At 42.4% G+C, this 27,594-nt stretch overlaps 2 protein-coding genes across 2 annotated transcripts; both read left to right on the top strand.

The window, feature by feature from the left end:
• Window positions 1-3,782: 3,782 nt before the first annotated feature.
• On the top strand, window positions 3,783-10,858 carry LOC134637371 (sodium/hydrogen exchanger 2-like). Its single transcript, XM_063487782.1, has 13 exons — window positions 3,783-4,029; window positions 4,398-4,620; window positions 6,494-6,734; window positions 6,810-7,060; window positions 7,164-7,381; window positions 7,467-7,663; window positions 7,749-7,838; window positions 8,152-8,222; window positions 8,397-8,534; window positions 8,639-8,735; window positions 8,869-8,994; window positions 9,463-9,526; window positions 10,661-10,858. Exons 1-13 carry the CDS (start codon window positions 3,783-3,785, stop codon window positions 10,843-10,845), a joined length of 2,148 nt encoding a protein of 715 aa, XP_063343852.1. The 3' UTR covers window positions 10,846-10,858.
• Window positions 10,859-11,532: 674 nt separating this feature from the next.
• On the top strand, window positions 11,533-18,089 carry LOC134637362 (transmembrane protein 182-like). The gene is made up of 5 exons (XM_063487773.1): window positions 11,533-11,706; window positions 14,187-14,310; window positions 14,803-14,901; window positions 17,409-17,546; window positions 17,869-18,089. The coding sequence occupies exons 1-5, from the start codon at window positions 11,533-11,535 to the stop codon at window positions 18,087-18,089; spliced, it is 756 nt and encodes a 251-aa protein (XP_063343843.1).
• Window positions 18,090-27,594: the final 9,505 nt, after the last annotated feature.

Below are 27,594 nucleotides of genomic sequence, written 5' to 3'. Positions count from 1 at the left end.
GCATTATAACCTACAACTCTTGCACCAACTTTTGAACATAACAATGAAGCTGAAAAAAATGTAGTTGTGCACCAGCATCGCAATTCCATTACTTTTTTTCATGGCTTACCTTGGTGTGGTTTGCAAAGTGCTTCAGAAAGATGAGGAAATCTGTTTCTTGCACCCATCCTGATTTATTTCCACTACCAATACTTCCTACTGGTCCATCTCTGACACAGTGGTCTGCATAATGTATGTGTGGGAACACAAACAGTGGAGGAATTGTGTTGCCAATGGCATTAACTGCATATACAAAGGTGAGCAGTGAACCTCTCTCTGCTGATGTCGTTGCCCCAACTTGTTTAATATAAGTTAAAGTAATTGTGTGGTAAGTTGTAACATCTGCATTATTGTTACAACTAACCCAGACTGTTGCTGTTACAACTGACCCAGACTCCTATAGCCATGAACTAGCTAAGATTACAGCCAACGGCTAAAACATTAGCACTAAAGACCTACCAAGAATATATCCCCATAGACATACAAATAACATAATTTAAGTTTGAGGAGTTTAACTGCAAAGCAGATAATGCTATTAGAAATTGAAATGAAGTAGAAAAACTTACTTTTTGGCATACAAATTACTTTTTTTTCGTGTTAAATTGTCTGTGTTTGACAAAATGTGCTGATTTTTCACATGTGATAGCAGAACTGAATCGGGCATGCACAGGATGAATCACATCATTTGAAATTTAGCCCTGATTGGAGAAATTGAAAGTGTTACAACTGACCCACGTTACAACTATCCCCGGTCTCCCCTACTGGTATCCATGCTGCACGCTGTTTACAGGGATTACAGGACATTAATTCATGCTTTAGCAAAATCAAGTGATATGAAAACCCGTGACTGAAAATAGATTTTTTTTAAAATATAAAACTAAATTATCTGCAACTTAATAAGTGAATTAAAATGGCATACCTGATTTAGGCTGGCACACAGGCACTATTAGAAATTTAGATTCAAGTCAGTTCAGAGCAGTTGTCTGACCTGAAACAGGACTGACGGCAGGCAGGAGGCTCTCAGTCAAGTCTGATGCACAAGACAGTTTCCACTGTTTACAGGTGTGTACACCTACATTACACAACATTCATGGCTTTACGTGTCCTATAATTAAATTGAGTTCTAAGCAAATAAAATTAATGAAGTGATTAAATTAATTAAGAATTAGTAGCTTTATTCTTATGAATTTGCAATACAAAACGACATAATGAAAACACTCAGATGAGAGGGCATCTCTACTTATAGCGCAGGTGTATGTGTAAGGTGTGATGAACAGTGACTCTGTGTCATTAAATGTTCTTGTGAACAAGACAGTGAACCAGTGTGCAGAAAGATTAAACAAAAAAAACCTCTTAAAATAAGAAAATACAGCTCTAGGAACAACTTAATAAAATCTTTCGAGAGTCTTCTAAGTTCTTGCTGCACTCTTAGGTATTCAAAATCTTCAGTACAAAAACAAAACACATTAAAAGAGGATCATTTGAAATTTCAAAGATACTAAAACCTGTGCTTGGTATCTAAGTTACTACTGTTAAAGTAAAACATGAATGAAAAGGGATTTAGGAAAAGAAAAAGTAAACCTTATTAGAAAGATCCAAATTTATAATGTTTGTCTGTGCTGATATTCCCAATCATGTATTATAGAATTATATTTTACATTAATTTTAAACATTAATGACAAGTTAGTTGATTATATATTACTAACATACTTTTTCTTGTGTAATAATATTCAACATTAAAATTTATGGTTAACAGTTTAGAGTTAATGAACACATTTCATGAAGCTGACGATGGCTTTATTTAACCCATATTTGTGAAATGCATACAAAATAAATACTGTGTAATAATAATAATAATAATGATAATAATAATATCTGGCAGACAGATATATTGTATTATAGAGCATGACAGCATGTGATATGACAGGTTTCCTGTGTGGTGAGGTTGTTCAGGATACTCCATGATGGGTAGTTTGTTCAGTTCATTCATTACCAAAATCATCCACTGGTGCTTTGTAATCCTCCTCCTGGCCATCTATAATACATCCAACCACTCCAGAATCAAAGAGTATTTCTGAGGGTGGCGTGAGTCGGAGTTGTACTGAAAGTCTAAGGTGAACAAGGGGAACAGGAAAGGCGACAGGATGTGAGATTGGGCGGAGCAATACCTGTCTGTCAGCAATCCATGAGATGGTGGGTGTGTTTACTGATATTACCTTCTCTGTCTGTATCAGTGGCTGAATCGTGTAAAATGATTAAACGCTGTGCAGCATGTAGATGATGGACTGTGTGTAAACTGCAGAGGGTCAAGATGTTTCACCTCTGGTCTGACGTGGATTGACGTGTCTTCCCATCACCTTCCTCACACGCGATTTGAAGTCCGCCAGGTCGATAGTCAGTAAGTTTGGACTTTGTCAACTTCTCCAGTAGAGGAATCAGACAGGATGTTTTCCATTTCTGTGGTATCTTCTCCTGCTTCAGACTCGGGTTGTAAATATGACTCAGAGTCACAGACGGACTTGCTGCTGCTTAGTTTCTCCAGCTGTCTCCTAACATGGCCAGAAGTTGCAGTCAGGCATTGCGTGTTAATCAGAGGTGGAGGAGGTCTGATCCTCAGTGAGTTCACTTGTAGGGAAGAAGGGATGAAGGGCAAAATCACTGAGGGTAGTGAGGGTGTGTAAAAAAACCCAAGCTTTTAAATATTCTCTTGGACTGGAGAAGAACAACTAACAACTTTCCAGAAGCACAAACAGATTTTAAAGCAACAGAAAAAAAATCACATGCCATCTGCCTAACATTTTGGAAAAGGGAACAAGTCACACAAGCAACATATTTTTAACTTTTTGTTTGTTTTCTGTGTAAATGACCCGTACAACTAAGCTCACTAAACCAATTATTTTTGTGCACTTATACAGTGGAAGGCTTATTCTGTCACAGATCCTTGTGTTTGCAATGGAACTGACGGACTGCACGCATATTGGCATAAAATATGTAAAGACGATAAACCGAATTTAATAAGAAGCCAGTGGAAGGAAGAGATACTGTCTTGGCTGATAATTAAAGCCTTTTTCTCACCACGAGGCAACATATTTGTAACTGTAATTCAAACTATTTCAATAATCACAACATGCCGCATCGACAATAAGTTGCTTGTTTGAAATGAAAGATTGCAAATCAAATAAGCCACAGGAGAAAACAAATTCCACCAAATGAAGCACTGCTGCCACAGCATGAGAACAAACACTGAAAATGAGTCCATTATCGGAGAAGCCCTTTCTCTGCTAGGTAAACAAAATATATTAACAATTATTGCAATCTATCTAAGCTTTGTACACAACAAACCATCAGTGCTAATACCCCAGCTGAATCTTGTGCATGTGTACTTGCATTACTTATGCCGTGGGGACACAAATGTGTGTACAAAGCCACATATTGGGGAATTAAAGCAATTCCCTGTAATGGAAATCATCATGTTTTGGGTTTTGTTTTGGGTTCATTTCCAGGAAATGGATGTAATGTTCTTTGAGTTGCTGATGAAAACGTCTGTGCGTGTGACACACCCCTTGAGCTCTGTGCTGCTGGTTGGATATCATTGCTAGCTCAGGGATTCCTGTGCACATTAGTGGCTGCATGAGTCCCAGTCAGGTTGTTTTGTGTGTCTGTGTGTGCCGCTCGCCCCCACCCCCCGTCTCCATAGTCCCACTCCTATTCTCTGCCTCTCTCTGGCCCAGCATGGCTGCAGGATGGCTGCTCTGTGGACTCTCTCTCTGCTGCTCTCTGCCAGTCTGCTGGGCTGTCTGGCCGTGACCTCTCCCGATGGGAGCCCTCTGCCCCACAATCTGCCCCCCTCGCTGGGCACCAACAGTAGCGATGGCAGCCTGTCTGTGGATCTGCCCATGGCTCTGAGGGTGTTCAGCATGGACTATCACCACGTGCAGGCTCCCTTTGAGATCGTGCTGTGGATCATGCTGGCCTCACTGGCCAAGCTGGGTAAGCCTCAGCTGTGCTCACACTCATCCACGAGAAGCCAGCTTGGTGTCAGGTAGCTGGATGCTAATAACTTAGGTTACCTCCATTTAACATTTTAATTTAGTTCATTAAACTTATTTCATATATATATAACATAATGTATATAATATCTAGTATTTTTCTACATTTCTAGTCATTGCCAGGATTTTGTAAAACTCACGTTAACAACCTGTTCTATCAATGAAAGAGTTTATCTGAGTGCAATGGTAGTAGTCCTCCCTCGGTATAGCTATACAAGCGCCTCAAGTCAGAGTGATTTAGTCAGAACTCCACAAAGTTCGGATCCTGCTGATTTCCTTTTATTCTCTCTCCGTTTCTCATTCCCTCAGGCTTCCACTGGTCAGGTCGAGTCCCTGCAGTCGTCCCCGAAAGCTGCGTCCTCATCATGGTGGGCCTCCTGGTTGGAGGTGTGATCTATGGGGTGCGCCACTCTGCTCCACCGACTCTCAGCGCCGATGCTTTCTTCCTCTTTCTGCTGCCACCCATCGTGTTAGATGCGGGATACTTCCTGCCAGGCAGGCTGTTCTTTGAAAACCTTGGTACAATCCTCTGGTTGGTAGCTTTAAAATGTTTGATTTTTTTGTGCCTGTGTGTGTGTGTGTGTGTGGAGGCAATCGTGTGCAGAATGAGTTGAACAGAATGAAAGTACACCATTTCCACATAAAATATGAGTAGAAAGAGTTTGATTTAAAAGTCAGAATTAGACTCTTTATTTTAGTTTTACCCTTTAAAGCCTTCTTCTACCTCTACGTCTGCATCATCAGTGTAAATTGCACGATAAAAAATAATAATTCAAAAGAATAAAATGCAAAAAAAAAAAAGCCATCAATATGATACAAATTCACAAACAGAAATCTATATTTTATTTATTTATTGTTTAAATTTCTTCAAAAGATTTAATGAATTCTCTATTTTCAAAAACAGTTGAATTTTCTGGCAATTATTTCATGGTTCAGGCTCAGGGTTAAGATTTGAAACATCCAAATGATAATTATTTGACCTCCTGCTTAATTCATAATTTTGGTCGTGTACCAAGAAGTGGACAGTCTCTCATTTTTATGACAGTTTTATTTTAATGGAGAGAACCAAGCTATAAACATCCCTGCACGTCACTGAGTGAAATAAGTATTTGGTTTCCTACGGCCCAGCCAGATTTCTGCCTCCCACAGAGTCACAGGATTGTAGACCTGACTGGAATGGGTTAAAGCAGCGGTCCCCAACCCCCGGGGCATGGACCGGTATCGGTCCATGAGTCGTTTGGTACCGGGCCGCAAGAGTTGAGGCTCAGGTGTGAAATTTATGGTTTTCAGAGTTTTTAGCGGTTTTTATCGTTATTTTTTAAATCGTTTTTATTGTTAACTCGGTTTCCCTGGTTCTTTTTCCGTGTGTTATGAATAGATCTTCTTTTTTTTGGTACCGGTACGGGTTTTATTTTGTTGTATTTATCCGCAACACCTTAAAGGCCGGTCCCTGAAAATATTGTTGGACATAAACCGGTCCGTGGTGCAAAAAAGGTCGCAGACCGCTGGGTTAAAAGACCTTCAGCAAGAAGCTTGGTAAGAAGGTGGCAACTTATGGTGGGATTATTAAGTTTATTAAGTTAAGTAAATACTTATATCACTCAGAGACATTCAAATCAATTCATAGCTTTTATGTAATGTGTGTTTTTCTGTCTCTCTCTATTAAAATAAAACTGTGCCATTAAAAATAGAGACTCTTCAATTCTTTGTAAGTGAGTGAACTTACAAATTCAGCAGGAGACCTAATAATCATTTCACCCACTGTGTCATGTATGTCTGTGTGGCAGACAGATGAAACAAAGGGAGTGAACTAAAGGAGGCAGTTTTATATGCTGTAACACGGTGCTTGAAATAAAATACAAAAACAATAACAAATAGAAACAAATAAAAGATAAACTAGAAACTAACGAGAGGATGGGCAACAATTGTAAACACAGCTGGAACCGATACAGACTAATAGGACAGGGGAAGTAAAACTGAACATACTGTACAAGGATGAGAGACTGTCAAAATAAAACAGGAAGTACAATAAAAACAGAGAAGAAGACTAACACACACTGGCTGACACTGGGACTGGGCAGAAACAGACATGGGGACATGACTGACTGGGGAACACAAAACACGGAGACGAGACATGAAGACAACGTGAAGACAAGGCTGAATGAACACAGAAGAAGACGAGACACTGAGGGAGGAAGAACCCTAAGATTACTAAGAACTGACCATGAACTGAGGAATTACATTGAATATTCAAAATAAACATGACGCACTGCATATGTTACCACATTTGTCATATTTACAGCTTATTTTTGTGGACCTGAGTGGCTAAAATCAGATATTCATCGAGTATTTGTTAAAGGTACCTGGAGCAGGTGTCTTAAAGCTGGTTTCTTGTGCATGTGCAGGTATGCAGTGCTGGGGACCTTATGGAACGTCCTGGGCATCGGCCTGTCTCTGTACGGTGTTTGCCTGCTGGCTCAGAGCTCTCTAGGAGATGTCTCTCTGCTCCACTGCCTGCTGTTTGGCTCCCTGATCGCTGCTGTAGACCCAGTGGCGGTGCTTTCTGTTTTCCAAGAGATGCAAGTTAACGAACAGCTGCATATCCTGGTGTTCGGAGAGTCACTGCTCAATGACGCCGTCACTGTGGTGAGGGGAGAAGCGGTGCGTGTTTCAGGTACCTAAATGAAACACTTGATACTCATACACGTTTCTTCCTCTCAGGTGCTCTACAAGCTTTTTGAGTCCTTCCTCCGTCTGCCATCAGTGTCAGGACTGGATGTTTTGCTGGGGGGTTGCAGGGTGGTGGTGGTGGGAATCGGAGGCTTGTGTGTAGGTCTCTTCTTCGGCCTGCTGGCAGCCCTCACCTCACGTTTTACCTCCAGGGCCCAAGTCATCGCCCCGCTCTTTGTCTTCCTCTATTCCTATTTGTCTTACCTTACCTCAGAGATGCTTCACCTCTCTGGGATCATGGCGTGAGTGCTGCTCAGAATCATCTGAATCCCAAAGACCACATATTGTATACATTAGTATTATAAGCATTAGTCTTACTTTGTTTTTCCTTTCCCCGCCCTGCAGCATAGTGACCTGTGCTGCTACAATGAAACAGTACGTGGAAGCGAATGTGTCGGAGCGCAGCAACACCAGCATCCAGTACTTTCTGAAGATGTGGAGTAGCGTGAGCGAGACCTTAATCTTCATCTTCCTGGGAGTGTCCACCATACAGGACATCCACATGTGGAGCTGGCCGTTTGTGTGCTCTACGCTGCTGCTCTGTCTCATCTGGAGGGCCACGGGTATAAGCCTTCCCCGCACTTTAAAACAAGTTATGTCACAAGATCAGCAAAGCACATATCTGAACTCTTTCTCACTTCTTAAAAGGCGTGCTTCTGCTGACCGCTTTTGTGAACAAGCTCCGGAGGAACGCCGTGACCTTCCGAGACCAGTTCATCATCGCCTACGGTGGCCTGAGAGGGGCAATTTGTTTTTCCCTGGTCTTCCTGATTGATGACTTCCCAAAGAAACGACTCTTCATCACCACTACGATTGTGGTCATTCTCTTTACTGTCTTTGTACAGGTGGGGCAAACATGTTTGTGAATTGTAAGGAAAACAGTTTGTCATAGTTTGAAGGTGGATTTTATTTTCCGAGTCTGGTTTGCAGGGGATGACCATCAAGCCTCTGGTGGAGCTACTGTATGTGAAGAGGAAGAAGAGAGCTCTGCCTACTCTCAGCGAGGAGATCCACAGCAGGGTGAGAGATCACAGGAATCACAGCTAAGTGTGGAGTTTTGATAGGGCTGTAGACGACTCTGGACACTACTGATTTTTAGATATCAGTAAATTAGCAAAGACTGTCAAAGAACATGATCTCAGAAGAGCAAGGTTTACTAACCAAAAGGAAACAAGGTGAGTTCAGTTTTTTCCTATGCAAAGCATGCAATGTATGAAGGATGCACTGAAGTGAATGGTGCACAGAGGGCAGCCTGTTTCATGAATTTCTTTCAATACTTCCAAAGGATATCATTTTTTGCAAGTTATCTGCAAGTAATCCTGTTTGTTGTTAGCTCATAGATCACCTGGTGGCAGGGATAGAGGACGTGGTCGGCTACTGGGGGCAGCACTACTGGAAAGACAAGTTAGTTTTCCGTGTTTAACTGTTACTTTGCCTTCTGCTTGTGTTTTATCATAAAGTGTTTGTTGTGCATGTAAAAAGATAAAATACGAAATGACCAGCAGGTGGCAGCAAACACTATGCACATTATCCACAAGTCACAGTATTGCCATCTGTGTGCTTGTGTGTGTGTCTGAGGTTTGAGCAGTTCAACAAGAAGTACCTTCGTCGTTTCCTCATCCGTAACGACCGCCAGGCTAGCTCCAGCATCCTCAGAGTTTACCAGGAGCTGGAGAGACGGGAGCAGAGGGGAGTCGAGGAGGAGGCCCCGCCGATGTAAGAAAATGGTTTTTGGACTATATGTCAGTGTTTGTCCTCAAAGTCCCCAGAATAATGGAAGAAAGGTTCGTGACCATAATCAGGGTTTTCTAAAAACCTAGAGTGGATCTTCGCTCCCAAGGGCGACCTCTGCTACCGGAGGAGATGGAAAGCATCAGGCGCATCCTCTCAAGAAACCTCCAAAACTTCAACAACAAGGTACATTTTTTTTTTAAAAGTTTCTACGCCACTGTTACTTATTTCCTATTTCCAGCTACTATAACTTAGAAATTGCACAATCTGTATAATTCAGCTCCACACTTCTGGGCTCATGCATGTGTCCTCACTCCAGCAGACACCAGCCTACAGCAGACACACCCTGCACCAGGACACATCGGTGGACAGAACAAGGAAACCCCTTTACAGACACCAAAGTCTGGGAGAAAGATACTCATACAACACAATCACACACTTTCAGGTGCATGCAAACTACCTGCATTTCCTCATGTTCGAGTTTTATTGAACAGAATTAAGAAGACTGAATGGTTAGGAGAGTAAGTTCACAGGGTTGCAGGGGTGTCGAACTCCAGGCCTCGAGGGCCGGTATCCTGCAGGTTTTAGATCTCACCCTGGGTCAACACACCTGAATCAAATGATTAGTTCATTACCAGGTTTCTGGAGAACGTCAAGACTTATTGAGGAGGTCATTTAGCCATTTAAATCAGCTGTGTTGGATCAAGGACACATCTAAAACCTGCAGGACACCGACCCTCGAGCCCTGGAGTTCGACACCTGTGGTTCAGTGGATTCATGTTGAAATACTGCATCCAAGTTTAGGAATTTGTTTAAGCTCTGTGTGATTTTGAACTACGTGAATGATGGAGTGTCAGTATTAGAGTAGAGAACATCCTCCATGGTGCTGTACTGTGTATTTCTACTGTTGCAGGGGGAGGATGGTGGGCTAAGTGAGCCACAGAGAGTGAGAACTGGACTTAGCAGATCTCACACAGGTAAAGACGCAGCCAGATGTACAGCCATGTGAAACAGAAAGTCTTGACAGGACTCTATGCAGTCCTATAAAAAAACAGCCCATGATTCAGCAGCTTGTAGGACCAACTTACGTAACAATAACTTGAATCATTAATTCTGGACTTTGGCTCGGCCATGGTAACACCTCGATGTTTGGGATCATTACCATGCCAAATAACCTACTCTCAGCCAAACATTAGCTCTCAGATAGCACTACATTTGACTCTAGATGACTTTGGTGCACCGAGTTAAGCTCAATGACTGCAAGGTGCACAGGTCCCGCAGCCCCAAGACAAGCCCAAATCACCACCCCTCCACCACTGTGCCTGACAGCTCATATGCTGTGTTTGATTTTTCCAAATGTAACTGTGCATGATGGTGAGACAGCTCAAATTCGGTCTTGTTGGTCTGTCCAAAGGATATTGTTTCAGAAGTTGTTTGTTCAGATGCAGCTTTTCAAAACTAAACCATGCTGCCATGGTCTTTTTTTCTCCAGGCATAACAAAACAAACCATAACTTATCTCACCAACCATTCTGCCATCAAGTTTAACATTTAACATGCTAACTGAGGCCCGCGGAGTCGGAGATGCAGCTCTTTGGTTTTTTGCAGTTTCTCCTAACACTGCACGGTCGGACCTTGAGGTGAATTTGCTGATGATCAATTAATCAAGTTAATTTGATTAAAAACGCCAAGCTGCTACTTTCCCCTCATATGGAACCAATAAGGGTGCACTTTGTTTTTTTATGTGATCGCATAGAGTCTGACAACCACTTTCTTTTTCAAATGTCTGTTTATCAAACTCATGTTGAACAAATGGAAAGCTTTACTTTTTTCTCGGGTTCTCAGTCTGAGTTTTAAAGGCTTTTTGCTTTTCTTGTTAGTTAGTACGTAAGATTAAAACTCTGTCTTCCTGTTTACTTCTGCAAAATTATGTTTTAATTCATGCAGTTTTTTAATTGTGTGTTTGCTGTCTCTCAAACTTTCTGCTCTAACTTAAAAAAAGAAAGAAAGAAAAAACAGGTTATTAGTATTTCTCTCCCTCCTGATCTTTGACCTGAAGCTTTTTTGACTTTGTGACTCTTGAGCTCACTTCACCCTCTTCCCTGTTGGCAGTGTGCTCCATAAGCCCACGATCCACTCTCCTGGACTCCTCAGACTCAGCTGGCCCGGCTCAGACTAGATCAACGGATCCAAAAGCTGCTAGAGAAGACCTAGTCTTTCCAAAACATCAGGAAACCGTGGAGAGAGCCGCCAGGAAACACCTCAGCTTTGTTTTGGAGAATGAGAAGCAGCAATGAATGCAGACTGTGAGACACGGGGAGGGAGGGAGGGAGAAAAACATATGAAAGCAAAGAACTCAGCGTGTTCCATCATTTGAAGTGATAAGTACCTCGTATTCCTTTAAGCACAGAGTTGTGAGGTGCAAAGCAGAACTAGTAGAAGTCTTCAGCAATTTCATGGATGCATCCTCATAAAATGAATTTAATGGTTTTATTTATTTATTCAGAGTGTTTGCCGGCTACAATAAAGCTTTTCTCAACTCCATGTTTCACCTCTTGAACAACTCTTGCATCTCCAGCCTAATTCATTTTCAAAGCGCCATTCCCAGAGTAACACCAACATTACAAATACCTCGCAGTCATAAATGCTGATACCTGCTGCCTCACGCCAATCTTTCCTCTCCTTGTTTCCTTTACAAATGCGCAGCAAAATACATACACTGGTAATCTGACGAGGACAGGCTTACTGCGTCCTAAAATAACTCCTGTCCCCCCACCTCCCTCCGTTTGACCTCCTCGGTTACTGTAGCATTTTTTTCCTCACAGCTCCCAGCATGCCAGGGAGTGGCTGAGAGAGCCTGGCCATGTTCTTTAGGATTGGGGCTGGGCAGACAGCCTTCAGAGTGGACACAAGTAAGGAGTCACTGACCTGAAGACTAAACGCTGAGAGGAATCATACTTTAAAGCAGGGTAAAGGCCGGAGTTATGAGGGTGGGAGCTGCAGCCCTGTCTGGGGGCATTTTTGGGGTAATAGGGACTCTGTGTTTCTTCCTGGCATTTGGTACTGACTACTGGCTGGTCGCAAGCGACAACTGCGGACCATATAGATGGCCAACACAAACGACACCGATGGGAGACAAAGATGCCAACAGGACTGAGGTAGGACAGATAGAAGTGCGATTCCTAACATAAGCAATCACTGGTCACTTCCATCAAAACACATCTATTCAATAACAGCAACCGAAAATATTATTTTTAACTGGTCACACGTGAAAACCACAAAAGAATAAACGGGGAACCCGATCAGGTGCTGTGGACTCGCTGCTGTGCGAGCTATGCCACTATAAGATATTTAAAGATGGAGCAATTTAGAACCTTGTTTCCAAAGAAGCTGGGAGGCTGTGCAAAACACATTTATAATCACAGAACATATGAGTTTTAATTAAAACTAGAACAAGGAAAACATAGCAAATGTTGAAGCAGAGGGATTTTATTTTATTTTTAAAAGAAAAATAAGTTTAGAATCTGATGCTACCGGCATGTTTCATAAAAGCTGGGTCAGATGCTTTGCTGCAATATCGAATTATTAAAACGTGGCAGTAGTGTTATTCTTTCTTGTAAGGATTCCAGCTGCCCAGCAGTTTGAACCTCTCTTGCTCCAAATGTTTTGACTGGGAAACAGCTCCACCCATACTGGAATACATGCAGAACGTTGTTTGCCGATATCTTGGTGAAATAAGCAAGAACTTCCCTGAAAGACACTGCAATGCAGTATATGTTGTTCCAGAACCTGAATCCACTGGTCAGCATTACTGGTTACCCAAGCAATGCTCACTAATCTACTTCCATACCAACACAGGTACTGACTTTTAACTGTGTGCTGACAAGGCAGAGGACTCTTAACTTCTTTGGCCTGCAAGATAAAGCAGTCAGGCTACAGTTTTCCACTTTGCCTCTTAAATAAGTTCAACTGAAGTCTTTTTAAAAAATATGTTTTTGTCTCTTTAATGGCATAGCAAAGGTCTTGCATTTGTGAATCCAGTAAAAGCTGCTGACTGACAATCATTATCAGAAGTCTTCCCGATTTGGAAACCACTGAATTTTGTTTTTTTTAACCGATTACACTCTGCCCAAACGTGTGGGAGGCCAGGGATGTCTAAACTCATTTTACATAGTGGTTCATGTACAGTACAGCCCAGTTTGATCTTAAGTAGACTGGACCAGTAAAACTCCCCTTTCTGTCAGTGTAAAGACTTTGAACCAAACATTTAATCCATGAGATGTCTCAATATAAGAACAAGAAGTGCAGTTTTAACAGCACGTCTCAGTTTTTCCACATGATAAATTTGCAAAAGTACAGAAAAAGTTCAGCTTGCTCATTCCCTACACTGTCCTCACTGGTACATTATGAGTTGTTGGAGGTCTTCATCAGAAAAGCTGTAAAACGTATGAAAATACAGTTAAAGGTTCAAAATCACTGGGGCAGATTGGAGCTGTTGCCGGGTTGATTCTGGCCCCCGGACCTTATGTTTGGCCTTCCTGTTGTAGGTGACTGCACTTCTGTAAAGTGTGCAGGAGAGGAGTTAGAAGAGACATGTGGACTTGTAGTTTGTATTTAGTGGCCTTTAGGATGGCTTTATCTCCATTAGGATAAAACTCTTACCAAAATACCTCCAAAAGCACCTTTCAATAAACCCTCCCTGCTCATTACACACCTACAGTCTTCCTGACTTCACATCCAGAGTTTGTGACACAGCATCCCATCATGCACACTACAGTAGCATCTTTGTGAAGATGAGCACGACTCTGGTTAAAATATGAACATACTGATGTTTAGCAAATAAGCAGTGTTATTTCATGAATAGGAGACAAAAACAGGGATTATGTAGAATATGTCAGAGTAATCCACCCAGATGTTGAGATCTTTCAGTCTGGACCACAGCTGTGGACCACCCAGTCATCACACACTGACATCCTTGATAACCTTATGCTGCTATCAGAAGCATGCTGAAAATTTGCACAGAGTGTATTTCATAGATTTAATATTTTTGGTCCATCACTTCGACTGCCAGCTGTAAAATAAAAGCGGTTCGGGGTAAGGTTTGACAAAACTGCGGCACCTTCATACGACTGTTTTTACACGGCGAGTAGGACTCTCACTGACGAGCCGGCTGAGCTTCATGTGTAAAATCAGTGGAGTGGCCCTTTAATTTTCCAGTTTATTCTCCCATGAAGCACTTGTGAGAAAGTTCACAAAGTGCAACGTAAGGGATATATTTATAAAAGCTAATCCCCCAGTGAATTCCTCCGTAACATCACAGAAACAAAGTCTTTCATTTTCAATAAAACAGGATGATTAAAGTTGTTGTGTTATTCGGCGCCATCAATCATATTTCTGACAAGCAAGCGGAGAATATCGCTCTGGCGTGTTTCATAAGTTCCCCCTCGAAAACCTCACAGACCAGCAGGCCATAATCAGAACCACGTTTGATGCCGTGGCTCCAGTGAAGTAGGGAATCACACAGAGCCGCGAGCGCAGACGTGTTGACAGAGCTGACAGAAAATGGGATTCATCCATCTTTAGGTATTCGAGCATCTATCTGTGTGATGTCAGTCTGTCTTCCATTTCTTTTTCTCAGATGCTGTTGGTGGAAGAAGGGAGTACCTCCCCTCCTTCCCTCACGCTGCACCACGAGGGCTTTTTCTGGCGCTGTGCGTTTCAGGTGGAGCCCACGACGCACGCAGTCCTGGCCACTCTCTTCAGTACGTAGGCGAAACTTTCCTCTAGTTAAGCTGCACAAAGGTTTTGTTGGGAGTTGTCCAATGTGGTTGCGTGTCCCTTACTCAACACTGCGGTCTCCTTGACATGCTAACAAGTGCAGAAAAGAAAAATGCCCGTATGTGACAGTAAATGTAAAGGATTGCTAAAATATGTTTGTTTATGGGGTGTTTGGGGGCTTTTTGTTTTCGCCCGACTGCATTTTGCATTTATGTCTTTTTTATGTTCTGCTGCACTTAATGTTTCATTGAGCATATTGTTATTCAAGTGGCCCGATAGCTGAGTATGCTTCTGCCACTCATTCAGGCACTGCTTTTAGAAAATCTAGTCAATGATGGGAAATAAAAGGCAACAATAAAGTCAGTACTGAATTATGTGTAAGCCTTAATATGTCTGCTGTTTATTGTGGTTATAGACCTTTGCCCATTATTTTGAGTGATTATTTTTGTAAACCTTTCTCATTTTTTTAACTATAGCAAACCAGCCAGAGTCTAAGGTTTGCATCCACGGTTACCTCTTCCCGCTACCGGTTGCAGTTGGACAAGTCCCTCATCCAAATTATGACCCCACAGCAGGTAATTCACAGTCTCAAATATATGCTGCATGGACACACGTCTTTCTATTTCCTGTTGTTCAGTAATGAGGTCAAATCTATGCAAGACATTTTATGAACAACAAAATATGTACAAATAATCGTGGATAGATTATTTGACGCCAGCTGGGTGAGAGGCAGGGGTTTGGAGAAGATTGATATGAGGATGCCGGATACACCAAGTGCCTATCTGGGAAACGGAGAGAAAGACGGGGAGGGTGGGACCTAAAAGCGAGAACAAACAGGTGTTTGGAGCAGGTATAGGTATTTAGAAGAGGTGTGCTTAAGGTGTAGTCTCACTCCTGAACTTCAGATATTTCTATGCTTAAATAACAATATGGGTATTTCCCAAATGCTGTTAAACAGAGCGATAACTTTTTTTTTAGCACAGCTTGTCCGAACATCCTTGTTTTATTTTGGATGCTTACATTATTTTTGCTTTGCACATTGAAACAAAATTATTTCACAAAAACTACCAGAGTCAAAATTATTACCTCCTCGATGCTAATAGTCAGTCGTTTACTCTTTTTTCTGGATAACAGCCTGCAGTCGTTTGTTGTGATCGGCGATCGTGGCTCAAGATCACTGATGGCAGTTTGTCTTGTAATCAGAAGGTTGCCGGTTCGAGCCCCGGCTCTGACAGTCTCGGTTGTTGTGTCCTTGGGCAAGACACTTCACCTGTTGCCTACTGGTGGTGGTCAGAGGGCCCGGTGGCGCCAGTGTCCGGCAGCCTCGCCTCTGTCAGTGCGCTGTGGCTGTGGCTACAGTGTAGCTTGCCATCACCAGTGTGTGAATGTGTGGATGACTGAATGTGTAAAGCGCTTTGGGGTCCTTAGGGACCAAGTAAAGCGCTATATAAATACAGGTCATTTACCATTTGTAGTTTTCAACATATCTCACATGCTCTCCAGATTTGATGGTCTTCCAGCAGGGATCCTGGTTTTCAGTTCAGGGATTTTCAAGGGCTTTGCATTTTATGAACTGGCCAGTCAGTAACATTTACTTTGGTGTTCTGGAGGTAGTTCTTCCCCAGGAGCGACATATTTTGGGTCATTATTGTGTTTGAAGATAAAGAGACTCAGGTTTCTTTCTGACTGCTCGAGGTTTTCTTTTAAAATCTTCACATAAACTTCATGATTCCTTCCACCTTGATGAGATTCCCAGTTCCAGACACACTGAAGCATCCCCACATCATGATCCTCCCACCACCGTGTTTCCCTGTGGGGACGGTGTCCTTTGAGATGTAGAACTCTCACTTTTTTCTCCAAACATCAGCAAAGTGTCTGTGGACAAAGAGTTGTAGTTTTATCTCCTCTGACCAAAGGACGCTCTTCTAGTGTGCATTATCTGTCTCTAGGGTGTCCTTAGCACACCGCAGTCTGACTTGAAGGCGTGTCTTCTGCAGAAGTGAAGTCTTTCCTGGTCTCCAATCTTGCAGCTCATTCCTGTGCAGAGTTCTAGTGATTGTCTCATTTGAGACTACAATTCCCAACTTGGCTAAATCATTCATGGGTGTCTTCGCAGTTATTCTGGGCTCTCTAGAAACATCTCTCACTAGTTTTCTTTCCAGAATCTTTGAAATCTTTCACTTCCTACCACTGCCAGGCGTGTTCTGTACTCTGTGGGTTTCTTTGAATTTATTGAGGATACTCCTCACTCCTGTTCTTGATACTTGTATAACAAATTCCTTCGATCTGTTAAAAGAAGCAACACCTAATAATTTTGTCCTCATCTGTATGTCCCCACATAAATATCAGTAGTAAATCCTGTCTTTGCTACAGCAGTAAAGATTTAGCAGAGAAATACTGAATCTGGTATTTATTATTCAGTCAAAAAGTGCTCATATTACAGCCTAAAAGTATCAGGACCATATCGAAGTCATTAAAGGACCAGCCTGAAGGAACAGTCTATTTTGGGAAATACTTTTTTGTGCTTTCTTGCTAAGAGTTTGATGGGAAGATGGGAAACACTGTTCTATTTGTGTGTTAAATAGGACAGCATTTAACCACATCTACAGATGGCTGGTTGTTTCCAATCTTCTTGCAAAAGATCAGAACCAGCGTTGCCCTCCTGTGACTGAAACCAAACAAAATGAACATGTAATGACTGATGAAGCAGTTTCCTTGCTTTCTTTTTCTCAGAGCCAGAGTAGTTGCTTTCCTTCAGCCAGACTAAAGTAACTAGATGCTGATTTTTGCTTCTTACATGTAAATGATCCGTTCTTATATGACATCTTTTTAACCTTGGCAGCTCTACAAAGCACTTTGCAATGTGTTTCCTATTCTTCCATTCACACACATACACAAAATTCCTAGGAAGGAATGCAAGATTCGCCAGCCGACAGGAGCAACCTGGGCTTCAGCATCTTGCTCGTGGACCGGTCAGCAAATGAATCCAAGGGGCTGGGATTAAACTGAAAACCTGTGCAAAAACACCCTTTCTTTGCAGAACACTTATGGGATTCCACTGATGTGCTTGTGTTTCTTGCAGTGTTTCGGGGCTTCTGGACCGTGCTGATAATCCTCGGACTCGTCTTAGCTCTGACTGGAGGCTTCCTCTTGGTCTGTGGCGTTCCTTTCATCAGCTACAAACTCTACAAGTTGGGCGGGGCCTTCCTCTTAGCTGCTGGTAAAATATAGACCGCTGCCTGTGCATCTATGTGTGTGTGTAAGTCCTAACTGTAGCGTGAAATAAGAGACGAATGCACAGACGCACATTCATTCTGCAGCCTTTGCTGCTGTCAGCTGTTCATACCTGTCACATGATAAACACACACCCAGCACGCGGAGCAGCAGATGTCACTCTGCAGTGTTGTCTCTATAACGACAGCAGTAAACACTGCCGCCGTGGTAACAGTGAAGATGAAGAGGAGCTGCGTTCCTCTGCAGCCACTCACAGCACTGACGGCCTCTGTGTCTGTCTCTCTCATACTGTCTGTATCTCTCCGCAGCCTGCCTGTTCCTGTTCACGATTCTGCTCTACGTGCTGTGGATGGAGGTGGTGGATGTGAAGAGCTACATCCTTCAGGAGAGAGGGGAAACATGTCCGAACGCTGAGGTTTCAGTCCTCTACGGCCTGTCATTCATGGTGGCGGCTGCCGGAGTGCCCCTGGAGCTCATCTCTGGTTTGGTCTTCTTGCTGGTGGGCCGTGCAATTCATGCCAGCAAGTGACCTGCCCGCCTGGATCACGGGGTGGAGAGGGGGGCGGGGGGTGGTGGAGAGGCCTGACTTTTTTATGTCCTGCACTTGACTGGTTTAGCGTGTTTTTGGGATGTAAATACAGGAAAGACTGCCGCTGCTTTGGGTCTCCTGGAAGTTTTCTATCTGTCTCCCACTTTGCTTAATTTCTCCTCAAATGTCACTATTTACTTAAACATGTTATCACTGCCATGTTTTACTATCGCCACAAATGATAAGCAGACGGTGAGAAGTGCACGGGTGAGCCAGCTGTGTCCTGATTCTGGCGCGTGATCAAAGTGTGTTTAGCTGCAGCAGAGTGAGGTGGGAGGCAGGAATGGCTGGATGGACTCAAGGCTTGGGGAGAGGGTGGGGGTGGAGCGGGAAAGGGGACGATATTGGGGGGGAGAGACAGAAAGAGAGAGAGAATTGATGCATGGAGGGGGGCACAAGGGTGCTTTGAGAAATGAACAGCTGTTTGTGGGTTTGGTTGGTGTACAGCAGGCCAGCCACCTGCCTCCTTCACCCCAATCACATTTTACTCCTCATTCAATCCCCCCATGCTTTATTGTTTCTTTCTGTTTTTCCACCTTTTACAGAAACTTTAGATTTAGATTTCAAACCCAGAGTGCAGCTAAATCCAAAAATAATTCCCAAAATGAGCCGTTCCCTAAAGGAATCCCTTCTTTTCTTGTGTTATTCAAAAGGAGAAAAGCTGACGTGTGATTGTATCACAAGTGCTACAATATTAGCTCGTCTTTCCGTTTCACTGCTCTGAATGGAAACAAGCGGCTGGACTCTCGATCACATATCAGCTTTCATCTGAGGAGCAAGAACGGCGGTGATGGTGGTGGGGTGTATGTCTGCTTCAAAGGACTCGACACACGCGTGTTCATGCACACGCAAACACACACACATACACGCTGTGATCAAACTGCCAAATGATTTCTGAAATACACGTGCACATAATATCTAAATATTGTTACTAGAGCTGCTTTATGCAAGACCGACTGTAATATCTTTGCAATGAAATGCTGTGTGTGGGATCATTTCTGTGCTCTGTCCACAGCTGTGTCATTAATGTCACGTTTCAGCTGTTTTTGACATCTGTGAAGTTTTGCTGTTAATACATTTTCAGATTTAAATAAACCTTGAAACAACACGGCTTTTGCTATACTGTAGCAGAAAATACAACAACATATATCAATAAAACTGACTCGACTTTGTGACATAACAAATGAACACTGGGTCCTTTGAGCAGGAAGTCTTAACAGCTGAGCACAGCTGGTTTCTGACAGGATTTCAACCACAGGGGGAAAAAAGAACCACTTCTGATCTGAGGAAGCGTGATGACAGTCTGACAGATGAAAAACAAACAGAAGAAGTCAAAGCCTGTGGCATGCAGTCAGTGATTTGCTAGTGGCGCTACATGCGAGGCCGATGATGTGGTTGTCGCTAGCATTGCTGGCCACTCTCTGCTAGAAGCAGCAGACAGATTTGGACCAGCGGATGTCTCCAGTGACAGTTGAGCTTTGATGGTATGTTTTACATTAGCTTTGTTTTCTGTTAAGTGTGCTATCACTGAAAAGAATTTAATAGCAAGTAATAAGTGTCCTGTTTTCATTTCTTTTAAGGAGCACTTAGCATTCCCTCTGAAAAGAAGGTCTTTGATTAGGCGATGGCTGTCAGGCTCGAGGATGTGAGGGTCCTGAAAGAGATGAGGCAACACTGGAAGTCTTTCAGGCAAAGGGACCGAATGGCACTGGGGAGGAAGGTAGGAACAGAAAGCGGGTAGTGCGGCTTGTCCTAGCATAATCCCTTAAAGTATTTGGGCCCTGCCCTTAGAACTCTTTGAACAGGCCAAAATATTCTTCTGGTTCACTGAAATTTGAAAAAAAAGAAAAAGAAATAAACATTGTAGCCATTGTACTGTCTTTTTTTGACTGCCCATTAGAAGACCCTTGTAGTTTACTCAGGCCTGAAAATGTTTTTAAAAAGTCTTTCGAATCTGCAAACCTCCCATTTTAGCTTCTCGTCGGGTACTAAAAACGTTTTTATGAACCGCTTTTATGTGACAATTATGTGAATAATAAGAATAAGAAGAGATTCGTGACTGAACTTCTTTACTTTGTTGTGTGTAACCTAAAGGCCATGACTCAGGCCTGTGGTCTATATTGAGAAACCAAACTCTTTCAGACTCTTGGGGCTTATGATTAACCACTGAGGGGCTTGAACAGTACAACAGCAGTTCCTATGAAGAGGATGTGTAACTAAAAGAGAAGTACATCTCCTGAATCTTTAAACACATACTCACTGTAATAGTAACTTTGATTTGCATTTTCTGTTAACAACACGAGGAGCCATGAGCATAAATATCCTCTTCTGCCAAGACCTCTGCTGAGACCCCACCTGCTGTCTTCCCCTCTCCATACCTGTTGTATAAAAGAGCTAATCATCATTCCTTGTGGTAGCTCTACAACTTTCTGTTCAAGCTCGGTGAGTTAAATTAAGAGAAAGGGTAGCTACTTAAAAAACTGACTAATAAGGTTTAAATATACATGATGTTATGAGAGTTTTCTGGTCCTCATTTTGAAACTGAACCTATCACAAATAATGTTAGCGCATACGCTGTTAGCCCTGAAGCTAGGCTAGCCTCAATTCTTTCAGTTTACGTCCTGTAAGTCATGAGCAGAAGAAAACTAAAACTTCTAATGATTGTGTAGGAAGACTTTAATACTGTATCAACTCGCTGACTTATTCTGCTCATAATATCTGTTGAATGTGTCAGAGTATAAGTGCAGCTTAGCATGAGTTGACTGTATTACAAAGTAGGCACTGAAGGTCGTAGGTCGTAGACATTTTTTCTGTAAAAATAAGCACATAATGACGTATTCTCATAGATATTAAACAACTGACCTTCGATTAAGCTGATCCTTTGACTACTTAATTAATATGTGTAATTAATGGGTGTCTTTTCTTTATTAATACATCCTTCATAAATATCAGTGTTAGCTAGCTAATGCTAGCAATCTTCCAATGTCATTTTACAAAGATGACATTGAAATACAAAGATCGATGTATATCAGTAGGGTTACTGCTTATCCAATTTGAATTCAGGATATCGGCCATGTTATTACTATTGCCATGCTAATCAGCTTTCTTTTAAAGTTAATGCTTTGGTTAAATGTGTTAAAGGCTATAAACATAATAGACCTGAGAGTCGACACAAAACGGCTCAGAAATTTTTCATAGTGTATGTTTGAGGTACATTTTTCTTTTTCACAAAAACATATATAATATATGTAACATGATTCAGTGTGCTACCTACTGACCTTTAGGGATAGAAACAAAGTATTGATCCTATTGTTGTAGCTTTATTCAAATGGCAGGTAATTTCACTGAAACTTGGCTTGTTGCTGCTGGGACCACAAAAGCTGTATGAATTCAGAATCGGGGTTACTAAAACCCCATGACTCTTGACTGTTAGAGTCATTTTACTCTTTTCAGTGTCTTAAAACGTCTCTCTTGTAAAACTAAATTTGATTCGTGCAGATCAAATGACCATACACAGATGTTTGCATTTTTATCTGTCTTGCATTCTCATCAGGGAGTCCTATTATTGGTTCCAAATTCCTGCTGCAGCATGACAACAAACCCAAATATAAGACCAGAGTCATAAACAGCTATCTGCAGCATGAGGAAGAGTAAGAGCTCCTGCAACAGATGGCACGGCCCTCGCAGAGCCTCATCTCAGTGTGCGATTAAAAGACATGAAAAACAATCAACTGAAGACTTTTACATGAAGCTGACTGAAAAACTGAACTCTGTATGGAAAAAAGTACTTTGTACATCTTTATTTATTTTATTGAACAAACCAATGCTTTGCAGCCCAGATGAATAGTTGGCCTATCTTCACTTGACAGACGTGCATGATGAGCCAGCAGAGGGCTCTCCAGCTCTCCTCTATGAAAGACGAGCTTCCCATGCATGGACGGACACAAGGAAGACATATAAGGGAAAGTAAAAGGAAGGAAGAGAAAAAGGAAAGGAAGCAATTACTGAGCGGAGTATCGAGCTAGAACCCTGGCTTGTTCAGTGACTGTGGCTCATCCTAATCAGAGTTAATTAACTCTTATGTCTCCTCCCCTGTCATCCACTACAATGGAAACACAGTATCACTTCATTTAAGACAGAAATAATCTTGCACTTCAAGTGTCGGCAATTATGGTGTTATTATATAGTTATAGTTAATGTATATGACAAGAATAAAGACACGACATGGTAATAAAGTCTTAAATGCTCTGAAAATGAACCCTGAAACATCAGAGAAGCATATCGATCAGCAGCAATCATTCCATGTACGTCTATGCGTTGATGTACTTCCCATTTTGTGCTGAGGGCCACGTGCATACGATGCGTCAGGCGGCGAACAGCAGGAAGCGATCTCGCACCGTAGGGAGAGTTAACCCTACGTGGACCCCCTCGGCCCTCTGTCCTCCAGAGCACCTGGACTGAATACTGGTGGGCTTTAATCCAGTCAAAGAGGGGGATACACTCTGGCAAGAGCTTTTTCCTTCTTTTCTCTAACCCCCTAACTCTACTAGTGAGCCGATTACCTGCTCTGTGTGTGTGTGAGCCCCAGTCCGATAGGCCCTGAGCGTGGCTCTTTGTGTGTGTGTGTCTGTGCTCACACGCAGGGCCAGACGGACACAGCTTCTTCCAGATAAAGACTTTTTCTCCTGTCAAAAATGACTGCCCTGATAAGAGCTGATATGAGAGAAAAGCAAAGCCTTATGGCATCACTCTTGGCTTTTTTTCTTTTTTTTTTGTTTCTTTTGTAAACCCCAAATCCCCAGGAACAGACCCACTAACCCGGCCCCTCACCCAGCATACACACACACACACACACACACACACACACACACACACACACACACACACGGCTAATCTGTATTGGGGGTTTTAGTCGAGGTAGAGAGGGAGCAGGTGGAGGGATAAAGAAGAGTTGCTGCATGTTTCTTTTTCTGTTTTTGTATTTAAAAAAAAAAGTAGTGTGGCCATATTAAAGACATCCCTCCCCTCAAACACCCAATCCTTAAACACACACACATGCATGTGCACACACACACACACACACACACACACACACACACACACACACACACACACACACACACACACACACACACACAATATAGGCACACTTACTTTTCACACAGACAGATTATGTCTCAGACAGTCAGAGCTCCTGCCTTCAATTAACCTCACAAAGACAGGATCATTTACACACACATGATGATGATAGCAGGAGGGAGACAGTGAAGCCTGTGTGTGTGTGTGTGTGTGTGTGTGTGTGTGTGTGTGTGTGTGTGTGTGTGTGTGTGTGTGTGTGTGTGTGTGTGTGTGTGTAATGTATACAACAGACTGTACTTCACAGCAAGACCTGATACAAGAATTGACTCTTAGTGAAGGACTTAATGTCGTGGTTTCAGTCTTCAGAGAGATTCTTCTGTATCGCCCGAGATGTTCTCTCAAACGTTTGCAGCATATGCTGCAGGAAAGAGAAAAAAAGAGCAAATAATTGGAGGTGAAATGCACTGCTGAGTGTGGTCTAACGAGAAAAAGTGGATGTAAGGCAAAGGAAAACAGATTGTCTACGTTTGGTGGAGAAGTTGAATAGAGCGATACGAGGTTTGTGTTTGTTTGTCTGAAACTCGCTGCTGGTTCAGAATAATCACAAAATACATTACTGTCATTACATTACTGTCCTGTATATGTGAGCGCTGTGCTCATAGGTGCTTCTCATTCAATAACTGAAGTGGAAGATTGCAGATGCTTTGTGGAAAAAGTGGAAAAACTGAAGTCGTGTTACTGTTACAGAATCGGCCCAAAGTGAAAAGCAAAGTGCTTGTCAGATCATCTAGCACCAACCTTCCAGGTGGATAACTGTTATAACTTCCCACTTAGCTCAGGGATTGGCCACGCATGTGGAAGTGAGAAAACAGCCATGATTGGGCTCCTTCTCTTTGTTCCCACCAAAAGACCAGACAGGTTGTCCAATCAGGCTTTAGCAAGATAAAGTGAAGTTTTAAAAATACCATCGAGCTGCCATGTCACGACCTGCACGTGATATTATCACTTATGTCATTACCTGCATATGAAGTGGCGCTAGGCAACCGGGAAACCTGAAAAACTGATCTCTCTAACACGTGTTCAATATTCTAAAAAAGTTATATTTTGACCCAAACCATGACCGGGATGTTTCCGCCCCAGTCATGTCAAGGCAAGGTGTATTTTTACAGCACGTTTTAAACAACATCAGTTGACCAAAGTGTTGCACAAGTTACACATAATATGCGCTACACATAACAGTCACTAAATCAGTAATATACACATATTAAAAAAAATAAACACAAGTAAATAAGATTTTGTTTTGCATAATAAAACATTGTAACACACCTATAATAGATCTATATTCTGTAATATATCTATATTATTGCCAAAGCACTTTGTGGATGGAAACAAACTGCATTTCATTGCCTTGTATTTGTGACATGTGCAATGACAATAAAGTTGAATTCTATTCTATTCTCTTCTATTCTATTCTATTCTAAAGGTCAGGACACTCTGCAGTCACACAGCAACTTCCCTGGGACTGAAAAATCAGTTGGAGAGTGATTGCATTGATTTTCTTTGCTCCTGCTCCTATCACTGTCACCCTCAATCTCTGGACAGCCATGTCTGATCACAAGGCAGCTGCACAGGTCATCTGGTGGGAGATCTCCAATAAATACCTTCGAGCATGTAGATAGTGACAGATTCATGATTTGTGATTTTATCCCAGACAGATTGCCAAATGACCACATTCAGTTGCAAGCTGATAGCAGACTGACTCTGTCTTATTTTATCTCCATCTCGACGCACCAGTTACTTTGAAGACGGCAGCTGACTGCAAGCAGCTGCAGACCTCGTCCCCGTTTTCAAGCAACCATTTCAGGCAAGGAGATCACAAGTTGATTGCACATAGTCATGGTCATGTACACCCACCTTTCCCCTGTGTCTGTAGCATAAAAAAAACTTAAAAATAGTCCCAGACAAGAGATGCACCCTCATGGTTTGTACTCAGGTGTGTTTGATTTCTCCTCCCTGAATAAGCTGGTCAGGGATGTTTCATATGAGAGATACGATCATTTGTTTTTTGTGTGTATGTGTCTAAAATAAGTCCCTGGTTGGAAAAAAAAGAGAAGAGGCTTACGAGCCTCATGCTAATGCTGAAAATGTTGCCCTAAAAGTTCCTCAGAAGAGCACTGGACTGAAGGCCCTCATGTTAAAGCTCTCTGCTAAATTGGTAGTTGAAGGGACGCCCTGTGAAATTCTGGGGGGGGGGTGCACGTTGTCCATCATCTCACTCTTTCCCCTCATTACCCACAGTGGTGCTGTATGCACAAAGAGCCCCATGGGAAACAGCCTTAACCACTGAGTATCTTACAGAGACAGCGAGCTCACGTGGAAACACACCAGTATGACTGACAAAATACATTTCTGTTACCTTCTTCATTCACCTGCTGCAGGTTGCGTGGGGGTGGGGGCATGCAAAGCTGTTCTGTCCTAGTCTGTATGTTTTTTTTGGCACCACTGTAGCTATCTGGTAGGACGCACACATACACCAGCCACTGTGTACACATGCTGTTCGCTCTTGGAGCTGTCAAGCAAACAAGTACAAATCCAGCACAGAGACAGTACAATCTATGTGAACAGTAAATAAATAAATAGCAGGACATAAAATGGAAACAGAGAGCTTAGCATAGAGACGAGCATGAAGTGCTCTGTGGACAGACACAACAGAGGAGATCCTGCTTTGGGCTCGTGTCTCAGCCATCATTTTTCTTCTCTACTGTATGTCTTTATTTTCCTGTAACACCCCCTACACACATACACACACACTCACACACAAACATCACTCTCCCAAGCTCCTTCATTTCTGCTGAAGGAGAGGGAGAGGAGACGCAGAAGAGAGGAGGAGGAGGAGGGGGTTGCGATTAGTTTCAGGGTTCTAGCTCGCTTGATTGGCAGCTGGCAGCATATGGAGCCGTGAAGAAGGTTTGCCCACGCTCACTTCAGAGGAAACAAATATTTGCCTGAAGGAGGGAGCGAGAGAGAGTAAGTGAGAGTAAAAAAAATATTAATTAGTTTTCAGACGCGCTGAGAGATAAAAGTCGGCAAGACGCACCCATCAAAAGGCTGCAGAGTTAGCTGCAAAATGGAAATTTTCCCCAAGTTGACAGATCCAGTAAGGCTGCAAGCAGAGCTGAGGGTAAGTACATATGTGGAAGCGCTGATGTGCGCGAAGACAGGAGCCCAACGTAGATTCTGCATTAACATCTGTGCATACGTTAACATATTCTGAGCAGAATTACACAGACATTTAAGAATGCATCTTTCACACTTCTCTAGCCGCTTCAATTATTTCTTAATTATCATCTCCACATCAAAACGGAGCTGTGTGGAGATCGGCACATATGCACCGCATTAAATGCACTTGAAGTAAGTGTTGGTAGGCATGAATCCCAGCAATTCAAGAGAATTACAGTTTAATTAAAATTCAATTTTATTTATATATCAAATATAAAAACATCACAAGAATGGTTTCTTTGTATTATTATCAGGCAAAGACCCCAACAATCAGACCCCCTATGAGCAAGCACTTGGCAATAGTGGGAAGGAAAAACTACCTTTTAACAGGAAGAAGAAACAGTCAATGCATCATGGAAAGCCTCCAGCTAGCCTTGGCCTATTACAGTGTAATTAAGGGATGGTGCACAATCACCTGATCCAGCCCAAACTATAAGGGTTTTATGGGGAGATTGTTTTTCAGTATACATTTACAGTATATGGAGCTCTGTGGATCGCAACAAAGCACAGCAGTTCTGGAGTAATGTCTGTTTTTTTTACTGATGAGACCAAAGTGATGATGTCAGGGCATAATGCCCAGCGCCACATTTAGTGAAAACCAAACACGCCATATCAGTGTATCATAGCAACTGTCGAGCACGGTGGTGGAAGAGTCATGATTTGGGCGTACCACAGCCACAGGACGTGGGCGGCTTGCAGTCACTGATTCCACAATGAACTCTTCTGTCAAAAAGCCAAAACTTGGCTGAAATTGGGTTATGCAAGAAGACAATGACCCCAAAATAGCAACAAATATTGCAAGTCCAGAACTTGACCTGACTGAAATGCTGTGAGAGCTGTGCATAAATGAATGCCTGCAAACCTCAATGCACTGATGCCATGTTTCCTCCACAGCAATGTGAGAAACGGATAAATTCATACAGTCTTATGTTGTGCTTAGAGCTTTTAAAGGGCTGGATGAAGTCCTAAAAACCATACTTGTTGTTTTTGAGAGAGTCCTGTTGTCTTGTGTGCTGCTTGATTTTTTTGAGCCTGTATTATTATTATTGGATAGATGTGAGTTGTGGCCATAGTGAACTAACCCTAC

The sequence above is a fragment of the Pelmatolapia mariae genome, linkage group LG2 (assembly GCF_036321145.2).
Source record: "Pelmatolapia mariae isolate MD_Pm_ZW linkage group LG2, Pm_UMD_F_2, whole genome shotgun sequence".
In the NCBI taxonomy this organism is placed as follows: Eukaryota; Metazoa; Chordata; class Actinopteri; order Cichliformes; family Cichlidae; genus Pelmatolapia; species Pelmatolapia mariae.
Note: the sequence above shows the minus strand (reverse complement) of the source record. Positions and strands in the feature narration are given on the sequence as shown.